The sequence below is a fragment of the Myxine glutinosa genome, chromosome 7, assembly GCF_964187855.1.
Source record: "Myxine glutinosa chromosome 7, kmMyxGlut1.1, whole genome shotgun sequence".
Taxonomy (NCBI): Eukaryota; Metazoa; Chordata; class Myxini; order Myxiniformes; family Myxinidae; genus Myxine; species Myxine glutinosa.
In genome coordinates this window covers 9,448,229-9,475,803 of record NC_136267.1, presented here as the reverse complement: position 1 = coordinate 9,475,803, position 27,575 = coordinate 9,448,229, and the positions used below count along the sequence as shown (strand labels likewise).

Below are 27,575 nucleotides of genomic sequence, written 5' to 3'. Positions count from 1 at the left end.
TTTCCTCTTTTCTCCCACCTCTGGAACAAACCCTCACTCTCTTCAATCCCACTCCTCTCTCCAGGTCTTTAAAACAGCTGTTCACCACCATCTCATATCTTCCCCCATCCAAAACCTTGATCTTTTCTACCCCCGTCAATTCACCCCAGATCCACTTTTTTGAAATACCGACTTCTTTCCTGGAAGTTCTCGCAGTGTCCATGTGTTTTATACCTATCCCACCCCCCTACCCCTCCCCCTGCCTTACCACGCCTCCTTCCCCCAAGCCCTCTCCCTCCCACAGATCTTTCGATGTCCCTGCTCTCGAATGTTGTACTTGTGTGCTTCCCTCTCTCTCCTCATCTTGTCTCCCGCTCCCCTTATTGTATGTTTTGAGTGTCCGTTTGTGTTTTTTTGTGATTGATGTTAGCTCTTACACGAGCCTCGATCTTGTATACAAAAAAACAAACAAAATTTTTTATCATCGGAAATGAAATTATTTAATTCAACAATTATCCCGGATATGTTGAAGAACATTCAGAGAAACCTGCTTTTCCATTTACAACCATGTTGTGAGACTGGTGGGATACATTTCGAACACCTGATGAAGCCAACCTTACAAAACACCTTACAAATAAATGTTTTGCCGATGATGCGCGACTTTGTGGACGTTTTGTGGATACCCTGTATTCCCAGAAATTCTGATCTCTTGTAAAGTTTTGCCATTCACTCCAAAATATTAAACACAGGGATGACAGCATGTGGTGAACTAATTGTTGTCAAGAGAAGGTGTGGAGGTGGATCATGTGATTACCTGTTGCCACAAGAGTTTCTGCATACTGTAACCAACCAATAACCCTCTAATGAGTCATGTCCAATGTCATGCCATGTCCATGTTCTGAGTGTGTTATGTTCACATCAATCAGTGCCACCAGATGGACAAACCCTTCCGAAGTAGAAATGTTTAAGTTGCATTAACTCAGACCTCAGCTCTCGAAACTTCCACACTTTCTGTGTGAACAGACCTGCAGATGTTCAACTTCCTCAAACCTGTTGCTCCAGGTAGAGCTCTGTGAATGTTCAATTCCTCCAAAGCTGTTCCTTCACTTTGAACCGATGGAGATATTCAACTTCTCCAAATTCTATTCCTCCATTTTGAGCTCAATAAGACGTCCAGCAAATACAGCTATTGTACCCACGATGCACACGAGGTTGAAAATACCCAAGAAGATGTGATCGATCACCATGGCCACGAACTTCCACTCGTCCACCTCCTGCAAATAAGGATTTGATGCACATCATCATCATTCAATGCAATAAGCTGGACAACTGTGAGCAAAGAAACAACTGAGGATTGACATTTGATGACTGCAAAAAGCCACGACAACATGATGTGTGTGAGATGATAATGTGGTGATAACAGCTACGACAATAACATGGCACCACAACATGGCATCACAAAATGGCATCATAACATAGCATCACAACATGGCATCACAACATGGCATCACAACATGGCATCACAAAATGGCATCATAACATAGCATCACAACATGGCATCACAACATGGCATCACAACACGGTATCTCAGCATGGAATTACAACTTGGCATCACAACATGGCATCACAACATTGCATCTCAACGTGGCATCACAACATGGCATCACAACGTGGAATCACAACATGGCATCTCAACATGGCATCACAAATTGGAATCACAACTTAGCATCACAACCTGGCATCACAACATGGCATCACAGCATAGCATCTCAACATGGAATCACAACATGGCATCTCAACATCGAATGACAAAATGGCATCACAAATTGGCATCACAACTTGGCATCACAACTTGGCATCTCAACATGGCATCACAACATGGCATCACAACATGGCATCACAACATAGCATCACAACATGGCATCACAACATAGCATGACAACATGGCATCACAACATGACATCACAACATGGCATCTGAACATGGCATCACAACATGGCATCACAACATAGCATGACAACATGGCATCACAACATGACATCACAACATGGCATCTCAACATGGCATCACAACATGGCATCACAACATGGCATCACAACATGACATCACAACATGGCATCTCAACATGGCATCACAACATGGCATCACAACATGGCATCACAACATGGCATCACAGCCTAGAATCACAACATGGAATCACAACATGGCATCTCAACATGGAATCACAAAATGGCATCACAACTTAGCATCACAACTTGGCATCACAACTTGACATCACAATTTGGCATCACAACATAGCAACAGAGCATCACAACATAGCATAGGTGTGTGGAATAAATGCGGTTTGATGATTATGGCGTTTATGGAGTGAAACCTGAACTTCCTTTGGTAGACATTTTGTTTTTATTTCTATAATTACAGCAACGCATTTAATAATGCACATCATGAAAAATTAGAAATGTGCGATCACAAAGCAACTTACCCTTGACCCGTGACCCAATGACAGCCATATTATTTTGGGACCGCCACATGACTATGACCTTCAACATTTAGGGATGGAATGTAAATTAAGAAAATGTGTCCCCATATATAATCTATCCATAAAACTCATCAACATGAGATCATTGCTACAGCTCGGAAATTGCTACAGCACAGAAATTGCTACAGCTCAAAATTGCGACAGCTCGGAAATTGATAGAGCACGGAAATGGCCGCAAAACGGAAATTACTACAGCTTGGAAATTGCTACAGCATGGAAATTGCTACAGCATGGAAATTGCTACAGCTCAAAATTGCTACCGCCAGGAAATTGCTACCACTCGGAAATTTCTACCACTCGGAAATTGCGACAGCTCGGAAATTGCTACAGCTCAAAATTGCTACAGCTCGGAAATTGCTACAGCCAGGAAATTGCTGCAGCCAGGAAATTGCTACAGCTCGGAAATTACTGCAGCCAGGAAATTGCTACAGCACGGAAATTACAACAGCATGGAAATTGCAACAGCACGGAAATTGCAACAGCACGGAAATTGCTACAGCTCGGAAATTGCTACAGCTCAAAATTGCTACAGCTCGGAAATTGCTACAGCCAGGAAATTGCTGCAGCCAGGAAATTGCTACAGCTCGGAAATTACTGCAGCCAGGAAATTGCTACAGCACGGAAATTGCTACAGCCAGGAAATTGCTGCAGCCAGGAAATTGCTACAGCTCGGAAATTACTGCAGCCAGGAAATTGCTACAGCACGGAAATTGCTCCAGCTCGGAAATTACAACAGCATGGAAATTGCAACAGCACGGAAATAGCTACAGCACGGAAATTGCTACAGCACGGAAATTGCTACAGCCCGGAAATTGCTACAGCCAGGAAATTGCTACAGCTCGGAAATTGCTGCAGCTCGGTGTGGTAGAATAAATCTTTATACTATGTAACTAGTTATGAGATTGGTGAGTGAACCAACAGGTGGTCGTAAGAATGTTAGGAATGTATCTCACTCTGTTAAAGATTTGAGTCCGTTGTCCACCTCCTGTACAGCCCCGGGCTAGAGCACCCTCCTATTGTAAGGTAAATGGAACTCACAGCAGGAGGGAAGCGAGTTGATGCCAGGAGGGCGATTGTGGATGACCAAGGAGCTTTAGCGCACGGAGGATTAACATTCAGCGGACAGGGGATTAACTGCAGTTTGTCCATATAAACCAGAGCAAACGTTGAGTCAGGACACTTGTCCTCAGAAGCTCTGCCCGATGGAATGAACGCGTACCACGAGTACGGCGCTGCGGAGAGACATCGGCCACGAAAGAGGGACTATGCGGATAGAGTTACCTGGTCCATTGAGTTAAACGGTAGTTATTAGTATTTGAATGAAGTGAACAACTAGTTAATAAAGTCATGACCTTTTGTAAAACCTGTTTCCGATCATTGGAGTCTTGAGTCCCAAACACACTTCCACGACATCGGAAATTGCTACCGCCAGGAAATTTCTACAGCTCGGAAATTTGGAGTGTTGGGAGTGCAGGAAAAAAAAGTAATAATAGTACTTTTCTAAATGGTGGTTTTATAGTCTTCGGGGTCTAAGAAACTGTGGTACCATTAAAAATTGGGGGCGCTAATTGTAGAAATAAACCCCACAACAACAAGTGTTTCCCTATGTGTGGAGTGTAGGAGGAGGTTTAAATAACTCCAAGACACCACCAGTTCCTCACCAGCGAAATACCACAACTGAACCCTCAACCAGAATTTGGGGCGAACTTAATCATGGACATGCACAATAAGGGAGGATTACTCAATGGCGCGAAGAGGAACAGAATAGGAAAGAATCAGCGAGTGTAGAGATCATGAGCACGTGATGCACTTCATATATATGGGAGCAACAACCAGTTAGGGCAAAGGTTGTGGGGAAGGGAGAAACGAACATATACAGCGGCACTACAACCAGTGAAGGGAATGTTGTGGGGAAGGGAGGAACGAACATACACAGCGGCACCACAACTAGTGCAGGTATCAGGCCTGTCAAGCTGAGCACATGGCAGAGAGTGGTTTAGAGAGAAAAAGACAAACAGAACCACCTCCGCTTCTGGTTCATCTGGCGAGGAAACGTCCTTCGAGCTCTCCACGTCTTCAAAGTTAAGTATTTTCCCATTTGTGTCTTTGTCAAACTTCCACTCGTTATTTTACTGTGTATGTGTTACTGTGTATCTCTAGTTAGCCTTGGTTTGTAATTCGTGAAAACTTGTGTGTAAGTAGTCGTTTTTTGTTCGCACCGCGTGCATGGCCTGGTCCCTTGAGGCTTCCCTCCCCCCATCGGTATTTTGGTAACTTAAGTTCAACTTAAGTTGTTGTGCTTGTGTGCTTCCCTCTTCCCTTCGCTCCCCTCACCCCCTTGTCTCCTACTCCCTTCATTGTATGTTTCATGTGTCTGTGCATGTGTTCATGTTCAATGTGTTAGCTCTTACAGGAGCCCAGATTCTCGATACCAAAAAAAAAAAAATGTTTACGTAAAACAACGAACACATGCAACTACCGACAGGAACAGACAACAATGAACGAAACAGCAAGTCGTCTCCAGACGATATTGTTACATGGAAAGGGTAGGGGGCGGTCCTTAGCTAGACTGTAGTAAGTATAGTATGGTCCGTGTGTTTCGACTAGGTTACATTGCCAAGTAACAGCCTGACAAAGTAAGTCGTTTGTTCCACGTGATGATGGGGAGGCAGCGTATATAATAATTAGACAGTGTAGACATTAATCACCCTTGCCAGAGGAGAGGGTATTGCATTTGAGTCTGTTTGTTTGCTTGTCTGTTTGTCCGCACAGAATAAATATAATTTTCTCTGCAACCGTTGGTCCGATTGACAATAAGTTTTCACCATAGGTGAAACGATATTGTTACATGGAAAGGGGAGGGGGCGGTCCTTAGCTAGACTGTAGTAAAATCATAGAAAAAAGCTTTATAAAAAAAGAATTTTTAAAATAATTATGACTTCATAGGTCACGTGGTATTGGCGCCATCCTGGAAAAACCAAAAAACTTTGCACCTCTATATCACCGAAAGCACTGCGTAGAAACAATTGAGACACGGCTCATTGTAAAGAACTCTCCGTGGGGAATAACATATGTTAATGATGATGTCATAGGTGCCTGCCTCCATTATGACGTCATAATTCGACAAGCACAAAACTTAATCCGATCAAGATGAAATTTATTAAGCATCATCTAGGGATAAATTGGTGGAGAAAAAAAAATGATGACGTCATCGGTCACGTGGTTCGGCCGCCATATTTGTTTTAACACAAAGCCTTAAAAAACACTAAAAACACGTCCTGGCGAGGTTCTGCACAGATTGCTCTTTCTTGGTTTTTATGGGTAAACCTGGTGTTGGCCTAATGGTTAGGGTGGTGGGCTTGGGATCCCAAGGTCCTGAGTTTGAATCCCATTCAGCTGTTGAATTAATACTAAGTGGGGTTGACTCAGCCTGTCTTCCTTCCGAGGTCGGCAAAATGAGTACCAGGGCACTGGGTCCTCTCTCAAGGAGTTTGGTGGCAGGATTTGCACCCTGGCCACTGTAAAAACACCTCGTTCCATAGCACACACAGTGGTGTGTTAGGATGGTGCTGAGGAGTTGTCCAATGATGCAGTGACATGCTGATGCTGATCCAGCTTAAGCTCCCGTATGTATGTATGTATGTATGTATGTATGTATGTATGTATGTATGTATGTATGTATGTATGTATTGTCGCGCAACTCCGATTAACACCAGAGTTGTGGATGCCGATTACGAAGGCTTTAACTCCCGAGGCGGAAGCTCAATAGCGGATTCCAAAATCTAACACCTAAGCACGCGGAATGGAGGGAAGCAACACAAGTCCCAGCAGCCTCATCTATCAAATCAATCAGGAAACTGCATTCAGGTATTATGTACAGAAAAATAATGCAAGGGTTTATTGGGAAAAGGGCAAGGACAGGAAAAACACGCGCCGGTAATAAATATCCTAATCGGGATCCCGCACCCCGACTTCAGAAACAAAACGAGGGATTATGAAAACCAAAGAAACACGTCTTTTATGTCAAGTGTACACGGAGCTTGGCCTTATCTTGTCTTTGTCGTCTTGGTGGCTGCCGTCCAACACCGCTCCTTCCGGCCCGATCGCACACCACAAGGTCCCTCGCTCCAAGTGCCACGCGTCCCACGCAGGCTAGCGGCTCCACATGAGGTCGACTCGGACCAAAGTCCTGCCACGTCCTAAACCCAACTGCTCAAAACGGGCTCGGGCTCTGCACTCGAACTGCGAACTGTGCACTGCTTGGCCTCTCTGCGCTCGACTCCATCTCCTGATCCGACTGCCAGCAAAGGCGTCCGGTGCTCACTCAACGCGTGCTGAACTCAACTCAACTCGGGATCCAACTGCCAGCAAAGGCGTCCGGTGCTCACTCAACTCGTGCTGAACTCAACTGCTGGCTCATCTCAACTGCCGGAAATGGCGTCCGGCCCCCTGTAATATCACTGGCCGATGACGTCATTATTGGCGCACACATCAGCCAATCAGAGCCTCCCCCGACTCGCCGGCTCGTCCAGGGGCACGCCCACTGCGCCACCCTCACTCCCGTCCCCGACTCCGTGGTCACAGCACGTGCTATGCGAGGTGGGTAGGCCTCTCGGAGGTGTAAATGGTGGTGGCCAAGGGTGGCGGTGTTCCAGCCTGATTTCTTCCTAAGTCATGTCAGGGGGGAAGGCGTCATTTAGTGTTGCACTAAAGGTCCTAACGAGTGTTTATGTGGTCTGCAGTGCCATAATGGACAAAGGATTGATTACCAGGTGAGACATACAAGGGCTCTACCGATTATTCCCCACACGAACTAACACACGAATCTCCTGGTAGATTCACAATTATACACCTTAACCGACAAAACGCCTACACATGGACTTATTACAGGTAGATTCCTTATCGCGACATCTCGAAGCATGTTACCTACTCAGATCTACTCTGCTCTACATATTGCTCTACCAAATTCGTAACACAGCCGCCTCTCTCCCCCCCCCGGAACCGTAGCTCCTGCAAGGTTCACCGCAGGCGTTACCATTCCAGCCTTAATACTTACTGTCACACACTTAATTAACCTATGAAATAATTCAGGAAGGGCTGTGGGAAGTGAGTCAGACTACCTACCTCCACTTCCTTAACATGCTAAACCCCTTAACCATCATGCAATTATATATGTACATTGATCTTCTTTGTTCCTGCGGAGGGAGGAAACAAACAACACGCAAAAATCTACCTTAACCACAAAACTTAACCTTACTCAAAAATTCAAAAACTCCACCCTTTGTACATACCCCGGTATACAGACCGCGTCCCCCGGTGGATGCCACAAGACACAACCTTACCTGCGGGGCCATCCCAATGCACCCCCCTAAATTTCCACAGGCCCTGTCCAGATGTTGCAGGTGAGTGACATGGCTCGGTGGCTTTCGCCCACATTCATACAACACAAACCCCTTAACCACTCATTCTCATTCCAAAACTCATCATTACACAAAAATCGTTTCAAAGCACTTATTCCAATACACCCCCCTGCAGGACCATGGCATTGATGTCATATCATGTGTGTGCATTCCTCAACTCGGCAGCAGGGAGGTACCGCACAAAAAGATGGTGGGGGCGCTTCAGGCTGTGGTGCCCGCAGTCCCAAAAACAAGTCAACCGATTTAAAGGTCATTGCCCCCCCCCTCTTTACCTCTTGGCCCCGTGACAGCCCAACAGTCCCTTTCCGCCGTTACCTCGCCGGTGAGGGTCTTCACACACCCCAGGCTCCTCCGCGGCCTCCTGCCTCAGCGCATCAACACGGGTCACCGGGGGACTTCCTCACCCCGCGGCGCCCAACCAGACCCTCCACCGACGAGCTCCAATTTCCAGTTACCACCGGCTGCCAGGGGTAATTCCCGCAGAGGGGGGCCGCAGGCATCGCTCATCAGAGCTTGATCCGTACCTGCGGACACACACACCTTTCCCACCCACAAGACCCCAAAACACACTTCCTCCCCCGCTGCCATTCAATTCTCACCACAACTCAGCACAATTCATAGATGGTGTACAAAAGATGTTTCAAAGCTTTGCCATGGCCTGCTACATGTGAAATCCCATTCACATTTAAACCATTACACATTTCCATTTCCAAAACACATTTCAAAACTCAATAATCACCACTCATTCTCTCCAATAATAATCACTCATCTCCAGTTTCCACTCTCACGACCACGTAGAAACACATAACCACAACACAAAAACATACGCCACCCACAAGACAATGTGTGGCCCCCATTCCATCCCCTCACCAGCCATGTCATCACTCTCACCCGCCTCCCAACTCCAAATTACATGTCCCCAAAATTTACATAAGCAAGTCCTGAAGCCTGGGACAGTACTCCTCAAAACACTCACCTCAAGTGCAGGTAACTAAGGTTGGTCAGGTCCAAAGTGCAATCCACCCACAAAATCCCAAAATTTACCATTGGGCCTACCAAACTTCACCAAATTTCTCTTTTGTCCCCACTACACTGGCAGGTATGTGGATCCGCATCCAACGGCGATCATCACTGCACAACTACCCGTGGCCACGACAGCTCTGCACCTCTACCGTGCAAGGGTCATCGGGACAAGGTGAGCAGTCAAAACGCCAACATGGCCCATGAGTGTCCATAAGGGTGCGACCCACCATCCATCCTTCGGCCCCCCTGCGAGGAACACAGCTGCACCAGCCCCAGCTGGCCAATGTGGTGAGCACTTGCTGCCACAACACACACTACCGCACACACAACCTCGGCCCTGGGGGAGACGGTCGCAGTGCGTGGCATTCCCCTCACGTCACCTACGCCGCCCTCTCATCCCCCAGTCCACAGAACCGCAGCCCCCCAGTGCTCACCCACACTTGACCACACCAAGGTCCAGTCAACAGCCATGTTCCACCAGGAGACCCACCCAGAAGACATGGTCCACACACCTCCGACACACACAGCACCACGTTGACCCTCAGGCTACACAACTACATCCCCATAACCCCGCGTCCCAAATATCAGCACAGTTGCCCCCGCAACCAGTTGAAAGCTGTCTCTTGCTACCCTATTAATTTTATCACAGCCTCCAACACTTTGGTCTAACACACCTGGATCAACAAGCATTCTGAGTATTGCGCTGCAATAGATGTCCCCTACCAAAGTTCAAAGTGCCATAACTTTGTCAAAAATTATCGAATATGCAAATTTATGCACGGTTGATGCTGGTTTTCAAACTTGATCTGTGGTATGCTGAGACACGTGTGTCACGCCTCGCCTCATTGATAAGCCTGCAAGGTCGCTCCGTGGAGCAGCCTGCAGGTATTGCACTGTGTGAATTATATAAACTATTACCAACTCACGGTCTGAGGTACTGGCGATTCAAGAGATATCCATTTTTTATTTTTTTTTATTTTCGTTTAATTAACAATATCTGCCAAACCACGTGGCCTATCGCAAATTCCAAAAGGACATTTTAGTAGACTGACATGCTGAACAGATCTGTGAAGTTTCCCCTCGATTGGATCAAAAATGAGGGAGGGGCTCGGTTTTAAAGGTTCATGCTTAAAAACGTCATAACTCTGAAACCATCAGTAATTTTTCATATTTTTCGGTTCACGATCAATGATCAATGTGTATATATATGTTGCTCGGCTTGGCTCCGCCCCTCCGGAAAGCTCGCGCTGTGTCGCGCTGTTGACGTTCGCGAGACAAGGCTGAGGACGCGCAGTGCGGCTTGAGGAGAACTCGAGAATAAACAAGAGATAACCATTTTTTTAAATACTAGTGCGTGCCCATACGTTTGTTCTCATCCGTTCATCCGTTTGTTCTGCACGACGCCTTGTGACGCGCGTAGCGTCGCGTGTCAAGTGAGCACCTCGTTCTTCATCCGTTTCTTCTGCACGACGCCTTGCCTCGCGTTCAGTGTTGTCTGCCAAGCGAGCAGCTCGTTCTTCATCCGTTTCGTCTGCACGATGCCTTGTCACGCGTCCAGTGGTGTCTGCCAAGCGAGCAGCTCTTTCTTCATCCGTTTCAGCTGCACGACGCCTTGTCACGCATGTAGCGTCGCGTGTCAGGCGAGCAGCTCGTGCTTCGTCAGATTCCATTGCGCGTGCACGACACGGTTTCGTTCCTTCGCTGTCGTAAACGACGAATGGATTGGGGCATTGTGTGATACAATCGAGACAGTAAGTCGTCACTATCCCTAAGTCCGGAAATCAAGTCCTCACTGGCCGGAAGTTCGCATATCGCAGTTACGATTAATCGCAAATTAGTTTTAATGGCCAATTCCTCAATTTCTCAAACCGCGAGGCAGAAACAACAAACACACATGGTTCCTTCGCTGTAGCCTGACCGTACGTGCAAAGAAAAATTAAAACTTTCATCGTTCCTTCGGTCTTCGCTCTCGTCCTTCGCCGTTCCTTTGCTCTCGTCCTTCGCTGTTCCTTCGTTCACGTACAAAACGTATGTGTTGCTAAATAAATGGCCATAACTTGGTAACCACTTGTCCGATAATAGCAAACTTTGAAAAGGCACATCCTCAGGGCCCCAGCAATATACCTGGCAAGTTTCACTTAGATCGGACCAGTGGTTGTCGAGAAACAGCGGTCACAGACACACAGACACACCAGAGATTGCTTGCATTATAGAGAGATAACAATAGGCCCCCTTCAAAATCCCTAATCTCTCTCTCCAAAACCGACACTGGACACCTGCAGTCGAGGTTGCGTTCTGCCGATGATCTCCCCTGCTCGTTTCGTGGCCGCGTGCCGCGGCGCAGAACGCCATTACGCACGTGGTCCAAGTTGGTGAAGAAGGGGGGAGGGGTGACCACAAGGCGGCGCCCTATGTATGTGTTTGCTAAATAAATGGCCATGACTTGGTAACCACTTGTCCGATTAATATGAAACCTTGAAAAGGCACATCCTCAGGTCCCCAGCAATATAGCTGGCAAGTTTCGATTAGATTAGACCAGTGGTTGTCGAGAAACAGCGGTCACAGACGCACAGACACACAGAGATTACTGGAATTATAGAGAGATTTTCGTTTAATTAACGATATCTGCCAAACCACGTGCCCTATCGCAAATTCCAAAAGGACATTTTAGTGCTGAACAGATCTGTGAAGTTTCCCCTCGGTTGGATCAAAAATGAGGGAGGAGCTCGGTTTTAAAGGTTCATGCTTAAAAACGTCATAACTCTGAAGCCATGTGATGCATGACGTCATGCTCGCTGACTTTTTTGTTCATCATGGGTATGCGATTCTGCATGCAAAGTTTGGCCTCGATATGTTCAGCCGTTGCAGAGAAAAAGGGTTTTTCGTGTTTTCACGAAAAACAATATGGCGGCCGAACCACGTGACCTGTGACGTCATAATTACCATTAAAGTATTCTACAGACCGAGTCCATCATATGGTGAAAATTTTATCTCAATCGGTCCTATTATTGCAGAGAAATTGGTTTTTAAAGGAAATTGAAACTTAAATGGCACTGAGTTAAGGATCATCAGAATTATCAGAATTCCCAAAGTTCAAAGTGCCATAACGTTGTCAAAAATGATCGAAACGTCGTGAAGTTCGAACTCGATCTGTAATTTATCATGAGGAACCCATGTGCCAAGTTTGAAATCATTAGCATTAAGAGTTTAGAAAAAAAGTCTGGAAAACTGTTCTTTGCGTGACGGACTGACGGACTGACGGACTGACGGACGGCGTGCAAACCTATAGGCCCCTCTGGTGTACACCGGTAGGGGACTAATAATGGCGTCACTGTACAGTGTCCACCATTTCTCTTCACAAAATTCACCCTTAAATTTGCATCTAACCCACAGATTACCCATGCCAAACATTTTTCACATTTCACTAACCTCACCAAAGAAAGATACTTTGCCATACACATGCCAGCCGAGCATGCCCCATATGCTCGGCTCGTTACACATTCCAAATTCAACAACCCCATGGCTCTTCCCAACCCGAGAGTCCATAAATCATAATGGAGCATCTGTGGAAGGTCACTCTCACACCATCACGTTCCACAGATGCCCCAATGGTTATCCGGCAGGCTATCTCATTCCCTGTCCATTCGGTTCGACCTGTGTCCATAGCCCAGCATAACATGTCAGGTCACCACATGCTGGCTGTCCCAGAATCTCAGGAGGAGGGTGCCAGGCCGCATGCCCGGGTGGTCACTGCATCAGGCCCAAGCTGGCCGTCCGCGGTGCCACCACCAAAGCACGACCCACAACACCTCCCCCTAGTGGTCCTCAATTTCTGCCATCCCAGGCTTGAGAGACCACCTCGGACCCCTCTGAAGGTCTTAACCCCCACCAGGGTCCGGTGACCCTGTCGGCCCGAGCCACTCGCCCGGCCTGTCCCCCGACGGACAAGGGACACCACACTCCGCCAGACCCCCCGTGGGGCCAGGTCGTACCATGCCACCCATGGCTGGACCCCACGTCCAAATATCGCCAGCACAGCCCCCCAGCTGGCTGGCATCACCAAATTTTGAAAGGGGCAACTTTTGCCCGAGGCCATCCCCCATGACCCCTCCTGGTCCACATCCCGCAGTCCGGGGACCAACTCCAACCAAGGCTGCTCCAAATCCAACTCCCATTTTAATTATATTTTATATTTTATTTTAAAGATTTTGGCCCCAGGTGTCCAATCACCGCAGCTGCAGGTAACAACCTCTATCACAGGTTGTTCTGCCCTTCCCTGCAGCTGGTCCAAATTCCCTATGGGGACCAAATCTCCAGAGGCTCTATCTCCCGATCCCTCAAGATCCAAATCCAGCCCGGAGTCAACACACTCCCCCAAATGGTTGTCCAAATTCGGAACCTCTGTTTCCAAATCGTAGTGTACGGTGAGCGTCCCCACGGTCATTCCAACCACCTCCTTGGACCAACTCACCTCTTTACCCAGGCTCCTTTGGGGCCGGTCACCCTTTACCTCTATGGAACTGTCCCAGGTCCCCAGCCGCTGGATCAAATCATCCTCATCATCATCATCATCATAACAAATCATTTCTGGCCCCGCCAGGTTTTCATCAATATCCCCAATAAATACCCGGTCCGGCTCTATTGCACGGACCCCCAAAAACTCTACCCCCTCGTGCTCTGCACCATCGTCCTGGTGCTGCACCATTTCGAATTCATCCCCCGGTTGAGGTGTTGTGACATCCACCCGGTCCCGACAAACAACCAGGCCACCAGGTGGGAAACACTCCCTATTACAATTTTGGCACTTCACGCTCACCTGGTGGCATTCCCCATCTACCTGTGGGCACTCCACATCCACCTCCGCACCTGCAGTCTTCCCACTTACTTCAATTGCGATTCCTGGTGCAATTCCCTGCTCGTGAGCAACATGCACATCTGCATGGGCCATACTCTCTCCCATTCCCAATTTAGCTCCCCCCCCCCCCCCCCTCCCGTTCAGAATCAATTTTTGCCACCTTTGGCTTCTCCTGTGCCCCGATGGCACCATTCGTTCGTCCTTCCCTCAATTTATTCGTACATTCATCAATTTATATTTTCCACTCCTTCAAACTGTTCCTCTAATCGATCACTCATTCCCTTCATTCCTTCCCTACATTCATTCCCCTGGGACTCCATTATATTTTCCAACCCACTTTTCATTTCTCCCATATCATTTTTCAATCCCCCAATTTGATTTTCCAACCCATCAATTTTTCCATTTATTAAATCCCTCATAAATTTCATCAAGGCCTGGTCGTCTCTGGAGGCCGTCCCTCCGGCGGGGGAAGTTCCAACGCTATCCTCCATTTCCCCCATTTCCGGCTCACTCCCTACACTGACGGAAGCCTCGCTGCGTACCTCCATCTCGTCAATCTACGACATCCGCTTTTCGGAAGATCGTTTCCCGCGCGCGTATTTATTTTAATTCCAAAAAAAACACAGTTTAAATTTGTCGAAGACACGATATCGCGCTCCGTATGCCCAATTGACTATTAAATTTCTATGCCTCGCCTATAAAAATTTTGCGTTCGAACGTCGGGCGCAATGTATGCCCGACCGTGTCGATGTCTCGCCGCGGACAAAAAAAATTGTCCGACGGGTTCGAATCCCACACTCCTGACACCAAATGTCGCGCAACTCCGATTAACACCAGAGTTGCGGATGCCGATTACGAAGGCTTTAACTCCCGAGGCGGAAGCTCAATAGCGGATTCCAAAATCGAACACCTAAGCGCGCGGAATGGAGGGAAGCAGCACAAGTCCCCGCAGCCTTTATCTATCAAATCAATCAGGAAACTGCGTTCAGGTATTATGTACAGAAAAATAATGCAATGGTTTATTGGGAAAAGGGCAAGGACAGGAAAAACACACGCCGGTAATAAATATCCTAATCGGGATCCCGCACACCGACTTCAGAAACAAAACGAGGGATTATGAAAACCAAAGAAACACGTCTTTTATGTCAAGTGTACGCGGAGCTCGGCCTTATCTTGTCTTTGTCGTCTTGGTGGCTGCCGTCCAACACCGCTCCTTCCGGCCCGATCGCACACCACGAGGTCCCTCGCTCCAAGTCCCACAAGGCCTCGCTCCAAGTGCCACACGTCCCACGCAGGCTAGCGGCTCCACACAAGGTCGACTCGGACCAAAGTCCTGCCGCGTCCTAAACCCAACTGCTCAAAACGGGCTCGGGCTCTGCACTCGAACTGCGAACTGCGCACTGCTTGGGCTCTCTGCACTCGACTCGAACTCCTGATCCAACGGCCAGCAAAGGCGTCCGGTGCTCACTCAACTTGTGCTGAACTCAACTGCTGGCTCATCTCAACTGCCGGAAATGGCGTCCGGCCCCCGGTAATATCTCTGGCCGATGATGTCATTATTAGCGCACTCTTCAGCCAATCATAGCCTCCCCCGACTCGCCGGCTCGTCCAGGGGCACGCCCACTGCGCCACCCTCACTCCCTTCCCCGACTCCATGGTCACAGCACGTGCTATGGGAGGTGGGTAGGCCTCTCGGAGGTGTAAATGGTGGTGGCCAAGGGTGGCGGTGTTCCAGCCTGATTTCTTCCTAAGTCATGTCAGGGGGGAAGGCGTCATTTAGTGTTGTGCTAAAGGTCCTAAATAGTGTTTATGTGGTCTGCAATGCCATAATGGACAAAGGTTTGACTACCAGGTGAGACATACAAGGGCTCTACTGATTATTCCCTACACTAACTAACACACGAATCTCCTGGTAGATTCACAATTATACACCTTAACTGACAAAACGCCTACACATGGACTTATTACAGGTAGATTCCTTATCGCGACATCTCGAAGCATGCTACCTACTCAGATCTACTCTGCTCTACATATTGCTCTATCAAATTCGTAACAGTATGTATGTATGTATGTATGTATGTATGTATATATGTATGTATATATGTATGTGTATGTATATATATACATATATATATATATATATATATATATATATATATATATATATATATATATATATATACATATATATATATATATATATATATATATATATATATATATATATATATATATATATATATATATATATATATATATATATATATATATATATATATATATATATATATATATATATATATGTACATATCAAAGGGAGGCACAAAGCGCCCCTCCATTTATATAAGGGATCGTTTCTCTGTGGTCATAAGGAACTGGTGGTGTAAGTGTCATAAGGAACGAAGGGGAAAAAATACAGAGGTGACTACACACAAGGAATCTACCCTTATACCCTAACTAATTAGCATAGCTCCACCCCTTGCATGGAGACAAATATACACTTACACAACATCCGGGCCTGACTTAATTACATTGAGATGTCTACACGGCATACGGAGCACGCTACCCTATACAACTCTACCTGGACTGAGGTATTTCATTGCCTACCAGCCACATACGTAACAATATTATCCATAGATATGATGTCGAATGGCTTCAGCAGGGGAAACTAAAATTGAACATGGGATATTAATTATCCACAGATATGATGTCATATGTGCTCAATAGGGGAAACTGAAATTCAACATGGGACATTATCCACAGATATGATGTCATATGTCCTCAATAGGGGAACCTGAAATTCAACATGGGATATTATCCACAGATATGACACATGTCCTCAGTCGGTCTTTTTGTAACAGTTTTTGGAAAGAAATCAACACCAAACAGTCAAAAATGTATATAATTAAGCTGACATATATGTCACGTGTACAATTATTCACTTTAAATTTTAAAAAAGCCGCTGTATAATGCTTCATATGTGATGGCTGTAAATAAGGGGACAATGGTGGACAATATCTCTTGGAGTTTTAATGTTTTGGACAGTTTTATTCATACTTGTTCTTCAGTTTTTCAATTATCCTGGGCAAATTTTGGACCTTTAGTCTGAACTATGTCATTTATAATACTAGTGCGTGCCCGTAATTGAACGGGGTTTTGGATTCGGAGGATCATGCTTAAGGTCGACCTTGCCGTGGTTGCAGCAAAATCCTCTTCTCTCCTCATTCCACACCAAAGCAGCACAATGCGAGCATTTTGTGCATTGAAATAATGAGGTCCTGCTCAACGCGTGCCTATACTCAACATGAAGTTCCTCTCGGAAGAAATCGGTATCATCGTATCGAGCAAGGTTGTGATTGTCACGGTGAGCCTGCTCAAGTCTCGCACGGTGTACGTCCTGATGGCGCAGGGCATCCCTTACTTGCCGGTCTTCTCGCTGGTGAGGGATTTCTTCTGCACGACGCCGTGCCTCGCGTTCAGTGTTTTCTTCCAAGCGAGCAGCTCGTTCTTCATCTGTTTCAGCTGCACGACGCCTTATCACGCGCGTAGCGTCGCGTGTCAAGTGAGCAGCTCGTGCTTCATCCGTTTCTTCTGCACGACGCCTTGCCTCGCGTCCAGTGTTGTCTGCCAAGTGAGCAGCTCGTTCTTCATCCGTTTCTTCTGCACGACGCCTTGCCTCGCGTCCAGTGTTGTCTGCCAAGCGAGCAGCTCGTTCTTCATCCATTTCAGCTGCACGACGTCGCTTCGTCAGATTCCATAGCGCGAGCACGACGCGCAGTTTCCTTCCTTCGCTCTCGTAAACGACGAATGGATTGGGGCATCGTGTTTAACTACAATCAATCTATAATATAGACAGTAAGTATATAGACAGTAAGTATAAGCCAGATACGACAGTATAGATAGATAAGAAAGTAAGATAGTAGTAAGATACAATCGAGACAGTAAGTCGTCACTATCCGTAAGTCCGGAAGTTAAGTCCTCACTGTCCGGGAGGTCGCATATCGCAGTTACGATTAATCGCAAATTAGTTTTATTGGCCAATTATTCTATTAGCGCCAACATATTTTGCCCTTTTGCTATTCCATCGCAAGGAGAAGCACAAAGAGAAGAGAAGAGAAGAGAAGAAAGAAAAATAAAACAAAAACCTTTCAAACCCCGAGGCAGAAAGAACAAACACACAGGTGGTTCCTTCGCTCTAGCGTGACCGTACGTGCAAAAAACAAAAAGAAAAAAAAACTTTCACCGTTGCTTCGGTCTTCGCTCTACCTTGAAAAGGCACATCCTCGGGTCCCCAGCAATATAGCTGGAAAGTTTCGATTAGATCAGACCAGCGGTTGTCGAGAAACAGCGGTCACAGACACACACACACACACACACACACACACACACACACACACACACACACACACACACACACACACACACACACACACACACACACACACACACACACACACACACACACACACACACACACACACACACGCATTGTGTTTACAATTACTGGAATTATAGAGAGATAACAATAGGCCCCCTTCAAAATCCCCAATCTCTCTCTCCAAAACCGACTGGACACCTGCAGTCGAGGTTGCGTTCTGCCGATGATCTCCCCTGCTCGTTTCGTGGCCGCGTGCCGCGGCGCAGAGCGCCATTACGCACGTGGTCCAAGTTTGGTGAAGAAGGGGGAGGGGTGACCACAAGGCGCCGCCCTATGTATGTGTTTGCTAAATAAATGGCCATGACTTGGTGACCACTTGTCCGATTAATATGAAACCTTGAAAAGGCACATCCTCAGGTCCCCAGCAATATAGCTGGCAAGTTTCGAATAGATCAGACCAGTGGTTGTCGAGAAACAGCGGTCACAGACACACAGAGATTACTGGAATTATAGAGAGATGTATAAAGTAATCATATATATTTAGAGCGGTAGCATGTTGTGGACATTTTTTATTCCCCATTTTTAATGGCTACCCTTGTGAAATGAATCAAAGTACCTTAAATAAATTCCTTGGAAAAGTTAGAGCGTTGTCCGGCCTGTAACGCTTTTCCTATAAGCCACCTCACTAAAAGGGGCCACAAGGCCTGTTGGAGGGGCTGATTGTCACTGGCCCTCCTCATGGTTGACTCAATTGTCTTTCTGCATCTTCGGAGCTTCGAAGCATCTTTGAAACGAATCCTTTAAAAGGTAAGAAAATGTGCTTGAGGCATCTACTTTCCGTATGTGTTGCCTCAGTAACTGTGGCTCCATTGAATGATCATGATGTTTGGGGAACGGTAAAGTTGTAAACATTTCTGAATGCAGTGCAGAAGAGACCGTTTGGGCTTTTCTTCCGGGACGAAAGGTTACGGCGCTGAGGGTACGTGCTAACGGGAAGTATCCTTATCGTTGAGGTCATGAATGACTTGCAGTGCAGAGTTGGGTGCTTGATGCGAAGGACCGGAAGTAGAACGATATTTTAGCGGATGGACGAGGAACCGGAAGTGTAACACTTTTTGCATCGATTTTAAATCGTTTTGCTGTTTTATTTCTAATCTGAAAAAGTACGTTAATTTATTTTTCCATTTTTAACACAAATTATATAAATTCCCTTCACTTGAATATTACAAATCAATCGTTGATAAAGTCCGAAGGGCGAGGAACGCACACACGGCTCCAGCACTATGTTAGGTTACCTACGACTGTTCTTCACCAATACATCTATTCAGAATGAAACAATAGATTTTTGAAATGCCATCTCCTCTTACATTGTTGGATTCTTTGTCATCCCTCATGTGGTCTGCGATGCTCTTCACACCTTCAGCCACCCGTCGTGCCCGCGGCATTTGAGCCAAATTTTCCCGATACATCTCCCCCGGTGACTTCTGTTTGCCCGAGATGTCCGAGATGTCCAAATCTCCGGGAAATTTTCGATGCTCCAGCCTGTCCGTCGATGGACGTTCCATCGTAGAGAAGAACATGAAGTTGGGAATTGTGTCAATGAAGACCTGGAAGATGGAGGAGACCAGTATTGGGAGGGGGGCGGGGGGGGCTTCACTCCAGAGATGGGGAGGGGGAGGGGGGATTCACAGGATGAGCATGCACCAATGACTATGCCATCCATCAAGTGTGGCGTTTAGCAAGGCGTCCCATCTGTTATCATTCATGGGTGGAAAGCAGAGATTGTAAGGGACATGTTTGTCACAAGAGTAGGCCGACGCCCTTGTGGGTACCAGTCACCTTCATCATATATAGGTCATTGTGCACCAGTCACCAAGAGATATAGGTCATTGTGGGTACCGGTCACCTTCATAAGATATATGTCATTGTGTACAGTCACCTTCATGAGATATAGGTCATTGTGTACAGTCACCTTCATGAGATATAGGTCATTGTAGGTACCGGTCACCTTCATGAGATATATGTCATTGTGTACAGTCACCTTTATGAGATATATGTCATTGTGTACAGTCACCTTCATGAGATATATGTCATTGTGTACAGTCACCTTCATGAGATATAGGTCATTGTGGGTGCCAGGCACCTTCATAAGATATAGGTACTTGTGGGTACCAGTCACATTCGTAAGATATATGTCATTGTGTACAGTCACCTTCATGAGATATAGGTCATTGTGGGTGCCAGGCACCATCATAACATAAGATATAGGTACTTGTGGGTACCAGTCACATTCATAAGATACATGTCATTGTGTACAGTCACCTTCATGAGATGTAGGTCATTGTGGGTACCGGTCACCTTCATGAGATATATGTCATTGTGTGCAGTCACCTTCATGAGATACAGGTCGTTGTGGTTACCAGTCACCTTCATGAGATAAAGGTCATTGTACACAAGTCACCTTCATGAGATATAGGTCATTGTGTACAGTCACCTTCATGAGATATAGGTGATTGTGCACCATTCACCAAGATATAGGTCATTGTGGGTACCAGTCACCTTCATGAGATATAGGTTATTGTGGGTACCAGTCACCTTCATGAGATATAGGTCATTGTGCACCAGTCACCTTCATAAGATAACGGTCATTGTGCACCAGTCACCTTCATGAGATATAGGTCATTGTGTACAGTTACCTTCATGAGATATAGGTGATTGTGCACCATTCACCTTCATAAGATAAAGGTCATTGTGCACCAGTCACCTTCATGAGATAAACGTCATTGTGCACCAGTCACCTTCATGAGATAAAGGTCATTGTGCACCAGTCACCTTCATAAGATAAAGGTCATTGTGCACCAGTCACCTTCATGAGATAAACGTCATTGTGCACCAGTCACCTTCATGAGATAAACGTCATTGTGCACCAGTCACCTTCATGAGATAAAGGTCATTGTGCACCAGTCACCTTCATAAGATAAAGGTCATTGTGCACAAGTCACCTTCATGAGATATAGGTCATTGTGTACAGTCACCTTCATGAGATATAGGTGATTGTGCACCATTCACCAAGATATAGGTCATTGTGGGTACCAGTCACCTTCATGAGATATAGGTTATTGTGGGTACCAGTCACCTTCATGAGATATAGGTCATTTTGGGTACCAGTTACCTTCATGAGATATGGGTCATTGTGGTACTGGTTACCTTCACGAGATATAGGTCACTGTAGGTAACAGTTTCCTTCATGAGATGTAGGTCATTATGTACCAGTTACCTTTATGAGATATAGGTCATTGTGGGTGCCGGTCACCTTCATGAGATATAGGTCATTGTGGGTACCGGTTACCTTCATGATATATAGGTCATTGTGGGTACTAGTTACCTTCATGAGATGTAGGTCATTATGTACCAGTTACCTTCATGAGATATAGGTCATTGTGGTACTGGTTACCTTCACGAGATATAGGTCATTGTAGGTAACAGTTTCCTTCATGAGATGTAGGTCATTATGTACCAGTTTCCTTCATGAAATGTAGGTCATTGTGTACCAGTTACCTTCATGAGATAAAGGTAATTGTGCACCAGTCACCTTCATGAGATATCGGTCATTGTGCAGCAGTCACCTTCATTAGATGCTCAGGGTACCTGGGGCTCAGGATCCACGATTGGTCTGAGCGGAGTCGTTAAGCCCATGGTTATAGCAAAGTATGGTTAGGCAAGTGTTAGGCACTGTTTCATATATTTTATGGTTAAGAACGGTCACTCTCACGTACCTTCCTCACCCATGGTGACATCGTATGGGTGTTGGGTGTTCTGTGGTGGATATTAATGACCATGACTGTGATGGTGATTGCAGTGATGACAAAGATCATGGTGAAGAGAAGGTATTTTCCAAGGAGGGGCACGGCGCTCGAAGTCGATGGGATAAGCTCCACAATGACCAGGAGAAAGACGGTGAGTGACAGGAGGACGTTAATGACCAGCGTCATTTTTTCACCTGCAATATCATGGTGAGGTGATAATGACATGAGTATCATAAGGGATGAGTATCATGTGACATGAATATTATATCATAAGGTTTTTCAAGATACGAGAATGTGAAAGGACCTGATTAGTTGAAGTTTTCCACTTTTAAGTTTGGACTATCTCACCTACATCACTATAACATTTCAATAACTTGTTCATCTCCTCATTGATCTAGAAAACACAACTCCACAGATTATTATCAATTTCACGATCATTCCGAGCATCTAAAAGTTACACTTGGTTGTGAAAACGTTGATTGTTGGAATGCTCTCCAGGTGCTCTTGCATTAACAATATTCCTTCTGTATTTCCTCCAGTTATGGCAAGTTCATAAGCAATTTCCAGAATTAACCAGCAATCTCGCGAATGAGCCAACAACCTCGGGAACAGGCCACACATCTCGCAAATGGACCACACAACTCGCAAATGGACCACACATCTCGCAAATGGACCACACATCTCGAGAACGGACCACACATCTTGCGAATGGACATCACATCTCGTGAACGGACCACACATCTCGAGAATGGACCACGCATCTTGCGAATGGACCACGCATCTCGCAAATGGACCACACATCTCGCAAATGGACATCACATCTCGTGAACGCACCACACATCTCGCGGACAGACCACGCATCTCGCGAACGGACCATGCATCTTGCGAACGGACCACACATCTCGCGAACGGACCACCCATCTCACGAACGGACCACACATCTCAGGAATGGACCACACAATTCGCAAATGGACCATACATCTCATGAAGGGACCACACATCTCGTGAACGGACCATACATCTTGCGAATGGACATCACATCTCGTGAACGGACCACACATCTCGAGATTGGACCATGCATCTCGTGAATGGACCACACATCTCGCAAATGGACCACACATCTCGAAAATAGACATCACATCTCGTGAACGCACCACACATCTCGCTGATGGACCACGCATCTTGCGAACGGACCATGCATCTTGCGAACGGACCATGCATCTTGCGAACGGACCACACATCTCGCGAACGGACCACACATCTCAGGAATGGACCACACATTTCGCAAATGGACCATACATCTCAGGAAGGGACCACACATCTCGCGAATGGGCCACACTTCTCGTGAATGGACCACACATCTCGTGAATGGACCAGACATCTCAGGAATGGACCGCACATCTCGCGAGTGGACATCACATATCACGAATGGACCACACATTTCAGGAAAGGACCACACATCTCGCGAATGGACATCACATCTCGCGAATGGATATCACATCTCACGAATGGATATCACATCTCATGAATGGACAACACATCTCACGAAATGACCACACATCTCACGAATGGATATCACATCTCACGAATGGATATCACATCTCACGAATGGGCATCACATCTCGCAAATGGACTACACCTCACGAATGGACATCACATTTCGTGAATGGACTACACCTCGCGAATGGACATCACATCTCACAAATGAACATCACATCTCGTGAATGGATATCACATCTTGTGAATGGACATCACATCTCGTGAATGGACATCACATCTCGTGAATGGACATCACATCTCGTGAACGGACCACACATTTCGCAAATGGACCATACATTTCACGAAGGGACCACACATCTCGCGAAAGGGCCACACTTCTCGTGAATGGACCACACATATCGCGAATGGACCACACATCTCATGAAAGGACCACACATCTCGTGAATGGACATCACATCTCGTGAATGGACATCACATCTCGCGAATGGATATCACATCTCATGAATGGACAACACATCTCACGAAATGACCACACATCTCACGAATGGATATCACATCTCACGAATGGACTACACCTCGCGAATGGACATCACATCTCACAAATGAACATCACATCTCGTGAATGGATATCACATCTCGTGAATGGACATCACATCTCGTGAACGGACCACACATCTCACGAATGGACCACACATCTCACGAATGGGCCACACATCTCGTAAATGGACCACACATATCGCTAATGGACATCACATCTCATGGAACGGACCACACATTTCGCAAATGGACCATACATCTTACAAATGGACCACACACCTCGTGAATGGACCACACATCTCGGGAATGGACCACACATCTCATGAATGGGCCACACATCTCGTGAATGGGCCACACATCTCGTGAATGGGCCACACATCTCGTGTATGGACCACACATCTCAGGAACAGACCACACATTTCGCAAATGGACGATACATCTCACGAAGGGACCACACATCTCGCGAATGGGCCACACATCTCGTGAATGGACCACACATCTCGTGAATGGACCACACATCTAAGGAATGGACCACACATCTCGCGAATGGACCACACATCTCGTGAATGGACCGCACATCTCGCGAGTGGACATCACATATCGCGAATGGAACACACATCTCAAGAAAGGACCACACATCTCGCGAATGGAGATCACATGTCACGAATGGATATCACATCTCACGAATGGACATCACATCTCACGAATGAAAGTCACATCTCACGAATGGACATCACATCTCGTTAATGGATAACACATCTTGCGAATGGACTACACCTCGCGAATGGACATCACATCTCGCGAATGGACAACACCTCGCGAATGGACTACACATCTGACGAAAGAACCACACATCTCGTGAATGGATATCACATCTCGTGAATGGATATCACATCTCGTGAATGGACATCACATCTCGCAAATGGACATCACATCTCGCAAATGGACATCACATCTCGCAAATGGACATCACATCTCGCGAATGGACATCACATCTCGCGAATGGACATCCCATCTCACGAATGGACATCACATCTTACAAATGGATATCACATCTCACGAATGGACATCACATCTCACGAATGCACATCACATCTCGCGAATGGACATCACATCTCATGAATGGATATCACATCTCACGAATGGATATCACATCTCCTGAATGGACATCACATCTCACAAATGGACATCACATCTCGCGAATGGACATCACATCTCGCAAATGGACTACACCTCACGAATGGACATCACATCACGCGAATGGACATCACATCTCACGAATGGACATCACATCTCACGAATGGACATCATATCTCGTGAATGGACTACACCTCGCGAATGGACATCACATCTCACGAATGGACATCACATCTCGCGAATTGGACTACACCTCGTGAATGGACATCACATATCACGAATGGACATCACATCTCACAAATGGACATCACATCTCGCGAACAGGCTGGCGATATCCCAAATCGGCCGAGCATCTCACGAATGGACATCACATCTCACGAATGGACATCACATGTCACGAATGGACATCACATCTCGCGAACAGGCTGGCGATCTCCCGAATGGGCCGAGCATATCCCGAACATGGAAATATCCTCTGAACTGGGATAAAGACGGCTGTTATTTCATTCATTACCCCACGTGTGAATATCACAGTGGGGTTAAGCAATTGGTTCACACTGTCTGTCGGTCTGTCTGTCCACAGACATTAGTCTGTGATCAAGGAAATACTTAAATTCAATTTAATTATCGATTTAACACTGTAGAACACGAATGGGAACATGAATCAAACTGCAAACCTGCAGTTTAGCACTACTTCGACTCTGAAGTTGGCAAATTGTACAGAATCTCGTCCCGATTGCTCTTGCGCAAAGAGGAGAAAGATAATTATTAGCGCTGAGGAAGCGCCTCTAGCGAATGACTTCCAGCCAGTGTAACGCGAATTCCTGTCACAGGAATTCTGAGATCATATAAGTGTGACGTGGCAGTTCCTGATTGGTTCGTGTTGGGGAACCCCTTCTCGCTGCCGACGTGACGTAAATTCGCGCACGCGCACTGGTGAAGCGCGAGATTCGGCCCAAGGTTCTTATTATTATTATTATTATTTTTGTATACAAGATCGAGGCTCAAACCATGATCGAGGCTCGAAATTCCATGCCTGAACCTCAGCGCAATCCAAGAGGATTCACTTGTTTTAGTTTGTCTCCTTGTCTGGCAATGAAACAAAATTGAAAATCATTCCATACAGGAAACACTGTCTTTAGCGAGGTCAAAAAGGGCACAAAAAATAGTCACTAAGAACTAATGTGGTTTGTTTTGTTTTTATCTACGTTCTTTAAAATCTTTATTTTATGTCAATTTAATTATGCTAGTACACCCGCAGACTCCGGGAGGGGCAGGAAGGGTCATTCGTCTTTGGGGTATATAGATTACAGTCCATCTATGGGTGGGTCTCAAGAACATTGGGTGTGTGTTCATTTACCAAGTTTCTTGTGGAGAGATCGTCAAGTGGTTTAAGCATTTGAGAAGCAAGCACTCCATTCAAAACCGTTGAGGAACGGCTGGCTTGGCAAGCGCTAGCTAGCTGCCTGGCAAAGGAGCACAACCCGAGCTTCTCCCTTTCAGTTTTGTATGAATCAGCAGGAGCGAGTTTCAAAAGACCGCTACGAAAACGCCACTTTCGTGGCAGGGAGGGCCATGTTATTAACCCAACATATGTGGGTTATATAGAGTACTAAAGCGCGGCGTTACGCGCGCTGCTTGTGAGCAAGGAGGAAGCGGACAAGCGGTAACATATAAATGTCTTTATTGTAAGACTACACTGTAACACTGTACTGTCCCGGGCTGGGCGCCCGGTGTATATCATGAGGCCACGCCTACCCCTGGTGCGTGGCCACCGCCCACTTGGTGCGCGGAATGATGTCACCACGCCAGTGGGCTTTTGTGTCCGCCACACGCGCCCCCCCAGAATTCCCGCGCACCTGGAGGGCCAGTTTGCGGGGCAGACGAATGACCCGGCCGAAGCGCCCCCTGGCGATCGGCGGCGTCCGGGGTGCAGGGATGCCAGGTGGGATGCCCCTGGCTGCCCCTGGGATGGGTGCAGGACCGGGGGGCGGCGTGGCGGCGGGGCTGGGCGGTGCCGGGGGTCCGCCCGCAGGAGGGCGGCCCCGACGTGGGGGTCGGGCCACTGGCGGTGGATGGTCCACATCGAGGTGGGCCGGCTTGAGGCGGTCTACCGAAACGCGGTCAGGAGTACCGCCGATGTCCAGGGTGAAGTGCTTCGCCCCGGTCTCCAGCACGCGGAAAGGCCCGTCGTACGGGGGCCGCAGTGGTGTCCGATGGGCATCGTGGCGGACGAAGACGTACTCCGCCGTGAGAAGCTCCGGGGCGACGTGCGTCGGTGGGTGCCCGTGGCATGCCGTTGGCACCGGGGCGAACCTCTGGGCGGTCTCTTGCAGAGCGGAGCGCTGCTGTGCCGCGGACCATGGTGCCGTGGAGTCGGGGAGGAACTCGCCCGGCACCC

At 47.0% G+C, this 27,575-nt stretch overlaps 1 protein-coding gene across 1 annotated transcript in view; it reads right to left on the bottom strand.

Annotated features, from left to right (window-relative positions):
• Positions 1-459: 459 nt before the first annotated feature.
• Positions 460-27,575, bottom strand: part of LOC137430973 (acetylcholine receptor subunit alpha-like) — a 174,746-nt gene continuing 147,630 nt past the window's right edge. The window contains exons 7-9 of the mRNA XM_078781273.1: positions 21,971-22,194; positions 19,562-19,801; positions 460-1,253 (exon numbers count right to left, since the gene is read on the bottom strand). Of these exons, the coding sequence (XP_078637399.1) occupies positions 1,122-1,253; positions 19,562-19,801; positions 21,971-22,194 (596 nt within the window). The 3' untranslated portion in view covers positions 460-1,121. The remainder of the gene's footprint in view (positions 1,254-19,561; positions 19,802-21,970; positions 22,195-27,575) is intronic.